This window comes from Sphaeramia orbicularis, chromosome 10, assembly GCF_902148855.1.
Source record: "Sphaeramia orbicularis chromosome 10, fSphaOr1.1, whole genome shotgun sequence".
Classification (NCBI taxonomy): domain Eukaryota; kingdom Metazoa; phylum Chordata; class Actinopteri; order Kurtiformes; family Apogonidae; genus Sphaeramia; species Sphaeramia orbicularis.
This window is the reverse complement of record NC_043966.1, coordinates 11186933-11197874: the sequence shown is the minus strand read 5'-3', so window position 1 is coordinate 11197874 and position 10942 is coordinate 11186933. Positions and strand designations below refer to the sequence as shown.

At 37.1% G+C, this 10942-nt stretch overlaps 1 protein-coding gene across 2 annotated transcripts; it reads left to right on the top strand.

The window, feature by feature from the left end:
• The first annotated feature begins 440 nt into the window (after positions 1–440).
• On the top strand, positions 441–8139 carry asb5a (ankyrin repeat and SOCS box containing 5a). Of its 2 annotated transcripts, none has more exons than XM_030145215.1 (7): positions 441–833; positions 2636–2715; positions 4525–4632; positions 4886–5036; positions 5325–5459; positions 6607–6798; positions 7500–8139. In XM_030145215.1, the coding sequence occupies exons 1-7, from the start codon at positions 632–634 to the stop codon at positions 7625–7627; spliced, it is 996 nt and encodes a 331-aa protein (XP_030001075.1). In that variant the 5' UTR covers positions 441–631; the 3' UTR covers positions 7628–8139. The 2 variants fall into 2 exon arrangements, with proteins under 2 accessions (XP_030001075.1, XP_030001077.1); XM_030145217.1 differs by lacking the exon at positions 441–833 and adding an exon at positions 957–1765.
• The last annotated feature ends 2803 nt before the right edge of the window (positions 8140–10942 follow it).

Genomic DNA, 10942 nt, shown 5'->3' with positions numbered 1-10942 from the left:
AATCAAGTACTAACTCCTGTGTGTATCATGTGACATAAACAGACAGAAAATAAAACATGGAATGCCTAAAAGCACTGTTTGTGTCAGTGCAATGCCAAAGCTATTGATGTAAGAACTGAAGTGATTTTGGTAACTACCAAGAAAACATGAAAAATGGCTAGATATTAGCTCTTAAATTAAACTCTTATGAGCTATTTTTGTTGTTATCATTATATTTGTCCAAACAAATGTACCTTTAGTTGTACCAGGCATTAAAATGAACAAGAAACTTAAGAAAATAAGGGTGGTTTTATAATTTTTTCCGCCACTGCATAGGCCTATATACAGTATACTACTATGACTATGATGACATTCCTCTACAACAGGTATTATCTGGTATAAAATGTAAATTTTATGGTCTAACAACACAAACACACCCACCCACCCACCACACACCCACATAATACAATAGCAGGAGTTGCTCTTAGGCACAGTAGCAGCTGCAGTGCATTTTTTCCAGCCTGTACTTTGTCAGGAGCAGCCAACCAGTCAGTACACTGGGAGGAAAAGTAGCCTGCTCCTGAGCTTTCTGGAGTGGCATCTGATCCCGTCTTCATCATAACCAAAGCTACTCAGTAACGTGCCGGAGGAAATGTCAGACCCTACAGAGGAACTCACCAACAAGCCCTTCGCGGCCCAGTTGTCCAATGTTTACCTCAGCATCTTGGCTCTGTTCTGCTTCAAGCTCTTTGTTAAGATCTCCCTCAACTTGCTGACATATTTCTACATTGTCCGTGGGAATCGTAAAGAGGCCGCCAGGATATCAGCAGAGTTTTATGATTACGGGCAACACAGTGAGTACTCTGGAAAAAAAAAACACAGAAAACTTTGAAAGAAACAATAAGAGCTATGTTTTTTTTTAAAGGTGGCTTCTTTCTATCATATTATTTCCTTTTTATATTATAACAACAAGCAACATGTTCGACCTGAAGCACATAAAGTCAGAATTAAAAAATACAAATACTCTTCCTTTCCTTCCTGCTCATATATAAACATGACACAGAATTTCCACATTTACAAGTGAGGTATATGCTCTGCATTGCTAGTCCAGTGAGTATAAAGCCCATTAACTCTGCTCATATTAATACTGTAGATATGAATGATAGCCTACTTTCCTTTCATTAGCTTAATAGCTACTTAGAAATACTTAAGAGCACATTCAATATTAAATGAAGACACTGTAGGCTGGCAGCTCTTTTTCTCTAATGTATTAATAGAACACAGTCATGATATTCCCCACCCCCACCATGCCCTAGTTTCCATTCCCAGCTATGCAGTGCACCCTTTCACACTCCGACAGCAACCAAAACAACGCTCCACATTTTCAGGGACAGGAGGTTCGAAGACACATTCTGGGGAAAGAGAGAGAGAGAGAGACGCTGACAACATAATCTGTAGCTATCATTCAAGGGGATATTTAATTTAAAGTGGACCCACTCCATGGAATACTAATTAGCAAAGCTTAGGGTATTAGTCACGGTCTTGTAGATATGGTCTTCGTTGTTCTAAAAAATCTGTTTGAAGTCTGTGGCTGCTTCTTTTATATCAGTATTTCAAATTAATGTCTGTCAAAGAAAAATAGGCTGCATGAATAAAACAGTGTACATTTCACTGAAAACCTATTCAGGCCAATTAGATCTATAAAATACGATTAAAATGAAGGAAGATGGTAATGATGATGATAATGTGTGGAATGCATCAGCAGTGATTCTGGACATTGACGCAGGTGTGTTTTATGGAATGTTTGTCAAAAATGAAAATCACTTGCATTAATTGACACTGGATATTTACATTTGGGTCACTAAAATTAGAAATTATGCGGACAGATGAGATACATCCACTTACATTTGCTTGATGTAAAGTAGGTGTAATCATCTGTAGCTTTGTTTTGCTAGGACATGAATATGTAAAAAGGATATGCTATATAATTTATTATGTATTACTGTCATGAAATGGACATAATATATTTTGGTTTTTGATATGGGTATTATTGTTATGAAATGGACAGTTTATTTTGGTTTTTGATATGGGTATTATGGTAATGAAATGGACAGAGTTTATTTTTGTTTTTGATATGGGTATTATTACTGCTATGAAAGGGACAGAGTTTATTTTGATGTGAAATGCTGTTGCAAAATGGACAGAGTCTCTCCTTGATATGTATAGCATTTTTGTGTTTTGCTCTTAGTCAGAATTTAGTCTGATATGTGTAGGATTTTTGAGTTATTTACAGGATCTGACATAGGAATTTAGGGGAGGTAGAAGGATGGGGTAAGGGGTCGGGAAATTATAATAAATTAAACTTCATCCCGCTCCTTTTCAAGTGTTTTACTTTCTTTTTATATAAATCTTTTTGTGGTTTTAATGTTATATTCGAAATAAACAAACAATTTCATTAAATACATTTACTTGTTAATATATACGCACTCATGCCGACACATTTATCTGTGTAACATACGGTAAAGGTTCTTTCTTGAACCTTTGGGAACTAAGAACTAAAGCTTGTTCTGCTGTATAAATGGCTCTCCATAAGAACACAAACAAATGATTACAAATGTGGTTAGAACCGAGTGCTGAATTCCATTTCCTATTGCAGGATCTTGGGCAGACCGCTCACCCCTACATGATGCTGCGAGTCAGGGCCGCCTCCTGGCCCTGAGGACGCTCATTTTACAGGTGACTAAGCAAAGAAACTCCCGTGGGACGATGATGCAGTGTATGCATCATCTGTACACATGGGTCAGTCCCTGGTGTAATTACCACTGATTAACTGCCTCCGCACAACTTTGTTTTAGACAGTAAAGATAAATTAAGGAATAATGGGGAATAACCAGGGTTACTTGGGATTACATTTAATTGTGTGAATCTCCCAAAGTTTAACTTCCCTTACCTGTAAATTACCTTCTGCTCCAAAAACACTCAGATAAAATCATTAAGCTAGCTATGGCTTGGATACGTGCATGTATACATTGTTGGATCCTCAGTGGTTGCTGGAAATACAGTGATGCAGGTTTAAGACAATTTTGCTTTGATATACAGTCGCAGAAAAAAATATTAGACCGTCAAAAGTCATCAAAAACAATGGTTATGCAATCAAGTACTAACTCCTGTGTGTATCATGTGACTAAAACAGACAGAAAAGAAAACATGGAATGCCTAAAAGCACTGTTTTTGGCAGTACAATGCCATAGCTATTAATGTAAGAACTGAAGTGATTTTGGTTATTATCAAGAAAACCATGGAAAATGGATAGATATCAGCTCTGAAATTGAACTCTAATTAGCTATTTTCGTTGTTATCATTATATTTGTCCAAACAAATGTGCCTTTAGTTGTACCAAAAACAAACAACAAATTGAAGAAAACAAGGTAATTTTTTCTGCAACTGTATGTTGGGAAATGCAAAGAATTTCAGTGTGAGTTCAGTATCAGAATAGAACCAGATGAATATTACAACCACAACTCCAAAACAAAGTTAGGATGCTGTGTAACGTACAGTAAATAAAGCATAATGCAATGTTTTTCATAAATCTATATTGTAACCAAGATACAACACAGAAAACATGTTTAAAATGAGCAGATGTACCATTTTAAGAAATACAATAAAGACGACCCAGGACTGTTGAGCTTCTAGAATCATATCAGACAAGAAAAGGTCAACACTTGACTATCAAAACTCCATAAACAGATCTTCTCAGCTCTAAGACATTAACAGACTGTTGTTAAAAGTAGAGGAGATGCTACACAGTGGTGAATGTAAGCCTGTTATATTGCTGCCATCAATGCCAAAATTACCTGTTTTTTCCTGAAATGGTACATTACATTCAGCTTAAACAGATGATATGTTTTCTATGTTCTATTGTGAATAAATTAGTAGAGTTTTATAGATTTGCAAATCCTTGCACATCTCAACTTTTTTGGAATTGGGGTTGTATGAAGTCCAAAAGATCTGAGAATGAATAATAATTGTGTGTAAAAGATACATATTATAATGAAAATGTAACATCCTCAACTTGGCGTTTTAAGTACTATAATACAACATTAAAATGTGTGGAAAATATGTTACTTTTATGGTCCCAAACCACATTATAACAGTCATAAATGTTATCAGTGTATTAAAGCAAACCATTTGAGCTATAAAGACTGCGATGCTTTACTTTGAACTCATATTGTCGCACAAAACAAAGCGCTGAGATCATTACATCATTTAAATGGTGATTATAAGCTCTTTACCAGATGTCTGTTGGGTCTGCACTTTAATTAGCATGTATAATAATGTCTATTCTGGAAATGCAATTGCGGCATACAGTTAGTTAATTACCGACAACCATAACCAAAGAGAATTGTTCAGTTTCAGAGGAAAAGATAAGGTTTATTCAAGCTTTTCTGATTTTCGTATCCACCAATAGGGGTTAGACGAGGTTAGGTGCTGCTTAATGTCCCACAAAATATCTTGATGTCTGTGAATGTTTGATTCTGTTTCCAGGGTCACAATGTGAACGTTCTCACTATAGACCATGTGAGCCCACTGCACGAGGCCTGTCTTGGGGACTACGTTGCTTGTGCCAGAGCTCTCATTGATGCGGGGGCAAACGTAAGTCATATACTGGCCTGATGACTTTTTATGTAGCTATACCACACAGGTCAAATGCAATTTCTACGCTCGGGAAAATCTGGGCGGGGGGGAGGGTAACAAATGAGCAATGTATTGTTATCCTTCTACAGTCGCTGCAGAGCTATTAAGTTGTTGTTTGCTCCCTTTCAACGGTTCCCCCCCAGGCTGTTGCTATTAGTCAACTTGCATGGTTAAACAAGGCCTAAAAATAACAATAAAAGTGTGTTCACAGGTCAATGCTTCTACAATTGATGGAGTCACCCCTCTGTTCAACGCCTGTTCGGTGGGCAGTGTGGCATGCACAGAAATTCTTTTGGAAAATGGAGCAAAACCCCAGAGCATGGTGTACCATCCTTCACCGATTCATGAAGCAACAAGCAAAGGTATATTTTGACGTATATTCCGCATATTAAACAAATACATCGACGAACAAATCAGTCATTTATTTGTCAGTTAATGTATTATATGAGATGTATTTTAGCATTTACCACTTATGATTAAACATACTATATCAGAGTTTTGTTTTTAACCTGTATTTGTGTGCTACATAGCTGTTTCTCAATGAAGAATTGCGATAAAAATAAATCCTAACATGACCTGAGTAGACAGCTTGGAGAATTATCTTGCACTGTCACTTACTGATTACGGTCTTCATGCTTCATTACTCCCAGGTCATTACGGTTGTGTGGAGGCCCTGGTGACTTGGGGGGCAGATGTGGACATGGACATTCCTCACCTGGGCACAGCGCTCTATACAGCCTGCGTCTGCCAAGAGCTGGAATGTGCCAGAAAACTCCTGAGGGAAGGTCAGCTCACAGCGCAGTGTGGATCTTTACATCTTCATACACATAAGTACACATCCAGTACTGTATGAATATAGTTCACATAGATAGTACCACTTGGGGTTTCTTTCGCTAACACAGGCACAAAGTATTTTATCATTCCGCTATTCAGTGGCACAGTAATCACGTGTAGCTCACAGCTGACTGATAACATTTCCACGCTCGCTATATGGGCAGAACTTGCTGTCTTTGATTGAAAGCAACACGCTCATACCAATTCTTAAGGAGCTGCAGAAAGTCATTTCTGGGAAATGTACTGAGGTCATTTGTTTAATGGAGAACAAAGACAGATGAGGGAAGGGATGTACATACAAAATACTGATAGGAAATATAACCAAGTAAGTGCATTTCAGGGGTTTCTGAAGGAGGTGGAAGGATGCAGCTGCAATTGTTTTATTTGCTGCAATTTCAGGTAATTCAAAGGATGGGAGTAGGAGAAGCATAAATAAGCCTCTGGCCTCAGCGTCTTCAATTTTCAGTTACTAATTGTGTCAGTCTTTATACGTATGTGTTTTTGTACATAACCGAAATAAAAATATTCATTCATTCATTCATTCAATTGGAATGTCACAAGGTTGCAGGGGTAAATTTATGCATATGTAATTATTATTATATCTTCAATATAAAAAAAAAAAAAGGTTAGGGTTAAAAGAGTTAAATAAATGTTGAAATAAATGAGTTCATTGATGCACTAAGCACAATGTCCTGACATAATCCTTTATGTTTTTATGTGCCATAGAAAATAATAATCAAACACAACATTGGTTAAATAATAGTGAAGAAACTGGAAATGTAATTAAACTTGATCCTAGATAACAGCAAAATATTATAGCTAACTCCTGGCATACTGTTTTCCCCTAATTTCATGCGGTTTAAGTGCTGTGAAAGAAAACATTTAGGTTCTGGAGTGAAGTGTTGAAAACCATGTATATAATGATATTAAACAGGAGATGTGAAGGTAAAAGTTTTGGCCCACACTTCCACCTTAGTTGGAAAACAAAGTGAGCTGTGTTAATAATTTATTCACAGCCAGACATACTTTATTAACCACTGTTGATGGGGTGTCTGGAAGGTGTCTTGGTCTGATAATTAGGTGCTGACCTCCCTACAGGTGCTAACGTTCAGAAAGGCAGATCCTTGGACTCACCCTTACATGCAGCTGCAGAGAAGGACTGCACAGCGATAGTGAAACTTCTCCTGGACTTTGGAGCAGACATTAATGCCAGGAACATGGAGTTTCAGAGGCCAGTAGATGTAGCTCCACCCAGCAGCATAACGGAGGGCTTCCTGCTGCTCTATGAGGGTAAAAGCTGATGTTAAAATGACCATATATGGACATTCGTTTTCAGAACTAACACATACAGTTGTGAAAAAAATGATTAGACCACCCCTTGTTTTCTTCAATTTCTTGTTCATTTTAATGCCTGGTACAACTAAAGGTACATTTGTGTGGAGCCATGTGTGTCTAGCCATTTTCCATGTTTTCTTGATAACCAAAATTACTTAAGTTCTTAGATCAATAGTTATGGCAAAACAGTGCTTTTAGGCATTCCATGTTTTCTTTTCTGTCTGTTTTAGTCACATGATACACACAGGAGTTAGTACTTGATTGCATAACCACTGTTACCTCTGTCAAGGACGGTGGAGGTTATGTTTTCATTGGGGTTTGTTTGTCTGTCTGTCTGTCAGCAAGATAATTCAAAAAGTTATGAAGGATTTTGATGAAATTTTCATGAAAGGTTGATACTGGCACAAGGAACAAATTATTACATTTTGTTGGTGATGGGGGGCGGACTGATCTGCCTTGGCAGAGGTCTGCGCTCTCCAAGTGCTTTTGTAGTTTTTGATGACTTTTGATGGTCTAATAATTTTTTCTGCGACTGTATAGAAGATGTGCACTTCCAAATATATGGGAACAGAATATTTCCCCTTCTCTTATTCATAATAGTTTCAGAATGATTCCAGACATCACCTTATATATTTTCTATTTTCTTCTTTTCACAGCTACACCACGGCTGCTGAGTCAACTGTGTCGCCAGTGCATCAGGAACCACGTCGGTCGTGACAGGCTTCACCTTCTTTCCCACCTTCCCCTGCCTAACAGGCTCAGGACCTACCTGCAATACCAATGACAGGCACATCAGCAAAGCTATATATGCCAGAGTGGGACTTTCAGGAAAAAAAAAAAAAAGAAAGCCTTTGATACGAGCCACACTTCAAGTCCATGAACTCATCTTACCTTTAATTTTATCTACCAGTCAATGCAAAAAAAGTTATTAATTGGAATTAGTCACAGAGCCCCCACTGAGCGGCTGATAGAACCAAGCTTCCCTGCTTCCAGTGAGTGAATGTGTGAATGTGGATGAATGTAAAGCAGAGTGTTTTTAATGCACTCCAGTGGATAAATTATGCTTTACTAAATAGTTATTGCATCTATTAAAGCGTATTTATTTGTAAAATATAATATCTGATTCAAGATTCCAGCACTTAGAAGCCTTGATACATAGTTCTGTAGTATCTATAACGAGTGGTGCACTTTAAACACTATTTACTGTATATTCTATATGAAATACTACTCATAGTTTTTCATTTAGTACTGTTCATAATGCACTGGGACTAGATTAAACCTGTTTTGAAAACCTGATGCATTCCAAAATGTGTCTTTCATGAACTACACAGCAGTATGTATTAATATGAATGATTTTCACTTAGTGATATGGTTGGGAATGAGACTATCTGGATTAATCATTTGAGGAGTTGACAAATTCAGTTTGGAATTACTTAGTGGTGCCAGCTGTTGTTGGATGACCCTATTGGAAAGCCCCAGATGGAAAACAGAAGTAAATGGAACAGTGAACTTTTGTTCCTGCTACTGATACAACAGTCAACAGTCTTTTTACTGATTGTTCATTTAACAATGCAAAAACAGCCACCAGCAACCAAAAGCATCTACTGATCTAAAATGTTTTATAACTTTAGAACCACGTTGTATATAATTCAGATTTCCATTATCATATATGATCCATCTGGATGTTCAGAGGGTTTGTAACACTGATTCATATTAGTTGTTTTATGTATAGTTAATGATATATTTTGCTGAAAAATTTATTTTTTAAATCGATTTTCTCTGTTTTTATATAATAAGCTTTGGATTTAGCCTGAGATTTTTTTTTTTTTTTAAATCTACATGATCAGTAAATTCAGTGTGGGAAAATATCTAATTCTTTATGAAAAAAGCTAAATTTAGAGGGTGATATATAATAAGTGGTGATAAATCTCTTCAGAAATGTTAAATTTAGAGATAAAAACATCATTTGGAGTTATCACAAGAATAGTTCTATCCATTACAATCAATGTTAATACACACTAGATATTATATCATACTATTACACTGTTCAGAGATGGCACAAAAAAATAAAAAGTGGATGGACACTGTGGTCATTAGGTTATTTCACAGTTTTTTGGTGAGATAGATAGATAGATAGATCGATCGATAGATCGATAGATAGATAGATAGTTGTTTCAACACTGCACATTCTGGATTCACCTACAGCACAGGTGCCAAACATGCGGCCCAGGGGCTAAATCTGGCCTGCCAAAGGTTCCATTCCGGCCCGCAGGATGAAAGTGCAAAAATTAACCTGAACAGTCCAGGTTGTCAAAATCATTTTGGTTCAGGTTCCACATACAGACCAATGTGATCTACAGTAAAAAACAACACAATAACCCATAATTAATGACAACTACAAGTTTTCTTTGTGAAAAATGATGTGGAAAAAATTTAAGTGAAAAAAAACAAACAAACATTACACTGTGAAAATATTTACATTTACAAAACTATTCTTTCACAATAAAATTGAAATAAATAAATAAATAAAAACAAAGATGAACAACCCGAAATGTGCAATTTTAACAATATTCTGCCTGTAACTAAATGTTTTATGCATTTATGGATCCACTGTGATCTGGAGTTATGTTACTAATAAGAGAAGTAATATTGTAGAAATTGTTCAAATTTTAGTTCCAAACTCCAAAATTTTAACAATATTCTGCCTGCCTGGGCGACACGGTGGTGCAGTGGTTAGCACTCGTGCCTCACAGTAAGAAGGTCCTGGGTTTGATTCCAACACCAGTCGAAGGGGGGTAGGACCTTTCTGTGTGGAGTTTGCATGTTCTCCCCGTGTCTGCGTGGGTTCTCTCCAGGTACTCCGGCTTCCTCCCACAGTCCAAAGACATGCACTGATAGGTTAATTGGTTAATCTAAATTGTCCATAGGTGTGAATGTGAGAGTGACTGTTTGTCTTTATATGTTCAGCCCTGTGATGAACTGGCGAAAGGTCCAGGGTGTACCCCGCCTTCACCCGTAAGTTGCTGGGATAGGCCTCAAGCGACACCCGTGACCCTAGTGAGGATAAAGCGGGTACAGAAAATGAATGAATGAATGAATTCTGCCTGTTATCAAATGTTTATGTAACACTGTGTGTAATGTACAGGGGTTGGACAAAATAATGGAAAAACCTTCACCTCAAGATGATAATGCCCCAATCCGTACAGCTAGAATTGTTAAAGAATGGCATGAGGAACATTCTAATGAAGTTGAGCATCTCGTATGGCCAGCACAGTCCCCAGACCTCAACATTATTGAGCATTTATGGTCAGTTTTAGAGATTCAAGTAAGACGTCGATTTCCACCGCCATCGTCTCTAAAAGAGTTGGAGGGTATTCTAACTGAAGAATGGCTTAAAATTCGTTTGGAAACAATTCAAAAGTTGTATCAATCAATACCTCGGAGAATTGAGGCTGTAATTGCCGCAAAAGGCGGACCTACACCATATTAAATTATATTTTGTTGATTTTTTAAGGTGTTTCCATTATTTTGTCCAACCCCTGTACATGTACAGGGTGGGGAAGCAAAATTTACAATGAACATTTAGTTGTTTTTTCTCAGCAGGCACTACGTCAATTGTTTTGAAACCAAACATATATTGATGTCATAATCATACCTAACACTATTATCCATACCTTTTCAGAAACTTTTGCCCATATGAGTAATCAGGAAAGCAAACGTCAAAGAGTGTGTGATTTGCTGAATGCACTCGTCACACCAAAGGAGATTTCAAAAATAGTTGGAGTGTCCATAAAGACTGTTTAGAATGGAAAGAAGAGAATGACTATGAGCAAAACTATTACGAGAAAGTCTGGAAGATACTATTAAAGAAGAATGGGAGAAGTTGTCACCTGAATATTTGAGGAACACTTGCGCAAGTTTCAGGAAGCGTGTGAAGGCAGTTATTGAGAAAGAAGGAGGACACATAGAATAAAAACATTTTCTATTATGTAAATTTTCTTGTGGCAAATAAATTCTCATGACTTTCAATAAACTAATTGGTCTTACACTGTCTTTCAATCCCTGCCTCAAAATATTGTAAATTTTGCTTCCCCACCCT

Excerpts from the sequence above, each read along its gene's own strand:
- asb5a (XM_030145215.1), top strand. The coding sequence starts at position 632 with ATGTCAGACCCTACAGAGGAACTCACCAACAAGCCCTTCGCGGCCCAG. Across the intron at positions 5,460-6,606 it reads CAGAAAACTCCTGAGGGAAG|GTGCTAACGTTCAGAAAGGC; the intron begins GTCAGCTCACAG and ends ACCTCCCTACAG. Across the intron at positions 6,799-7,499 it reads CTTCCTGCTGCTCTATGAGG|CTACACCACGGCTGCTGAGT; the intron begins GTAAAAGCTGAT and ends TTCTTTTCACAG.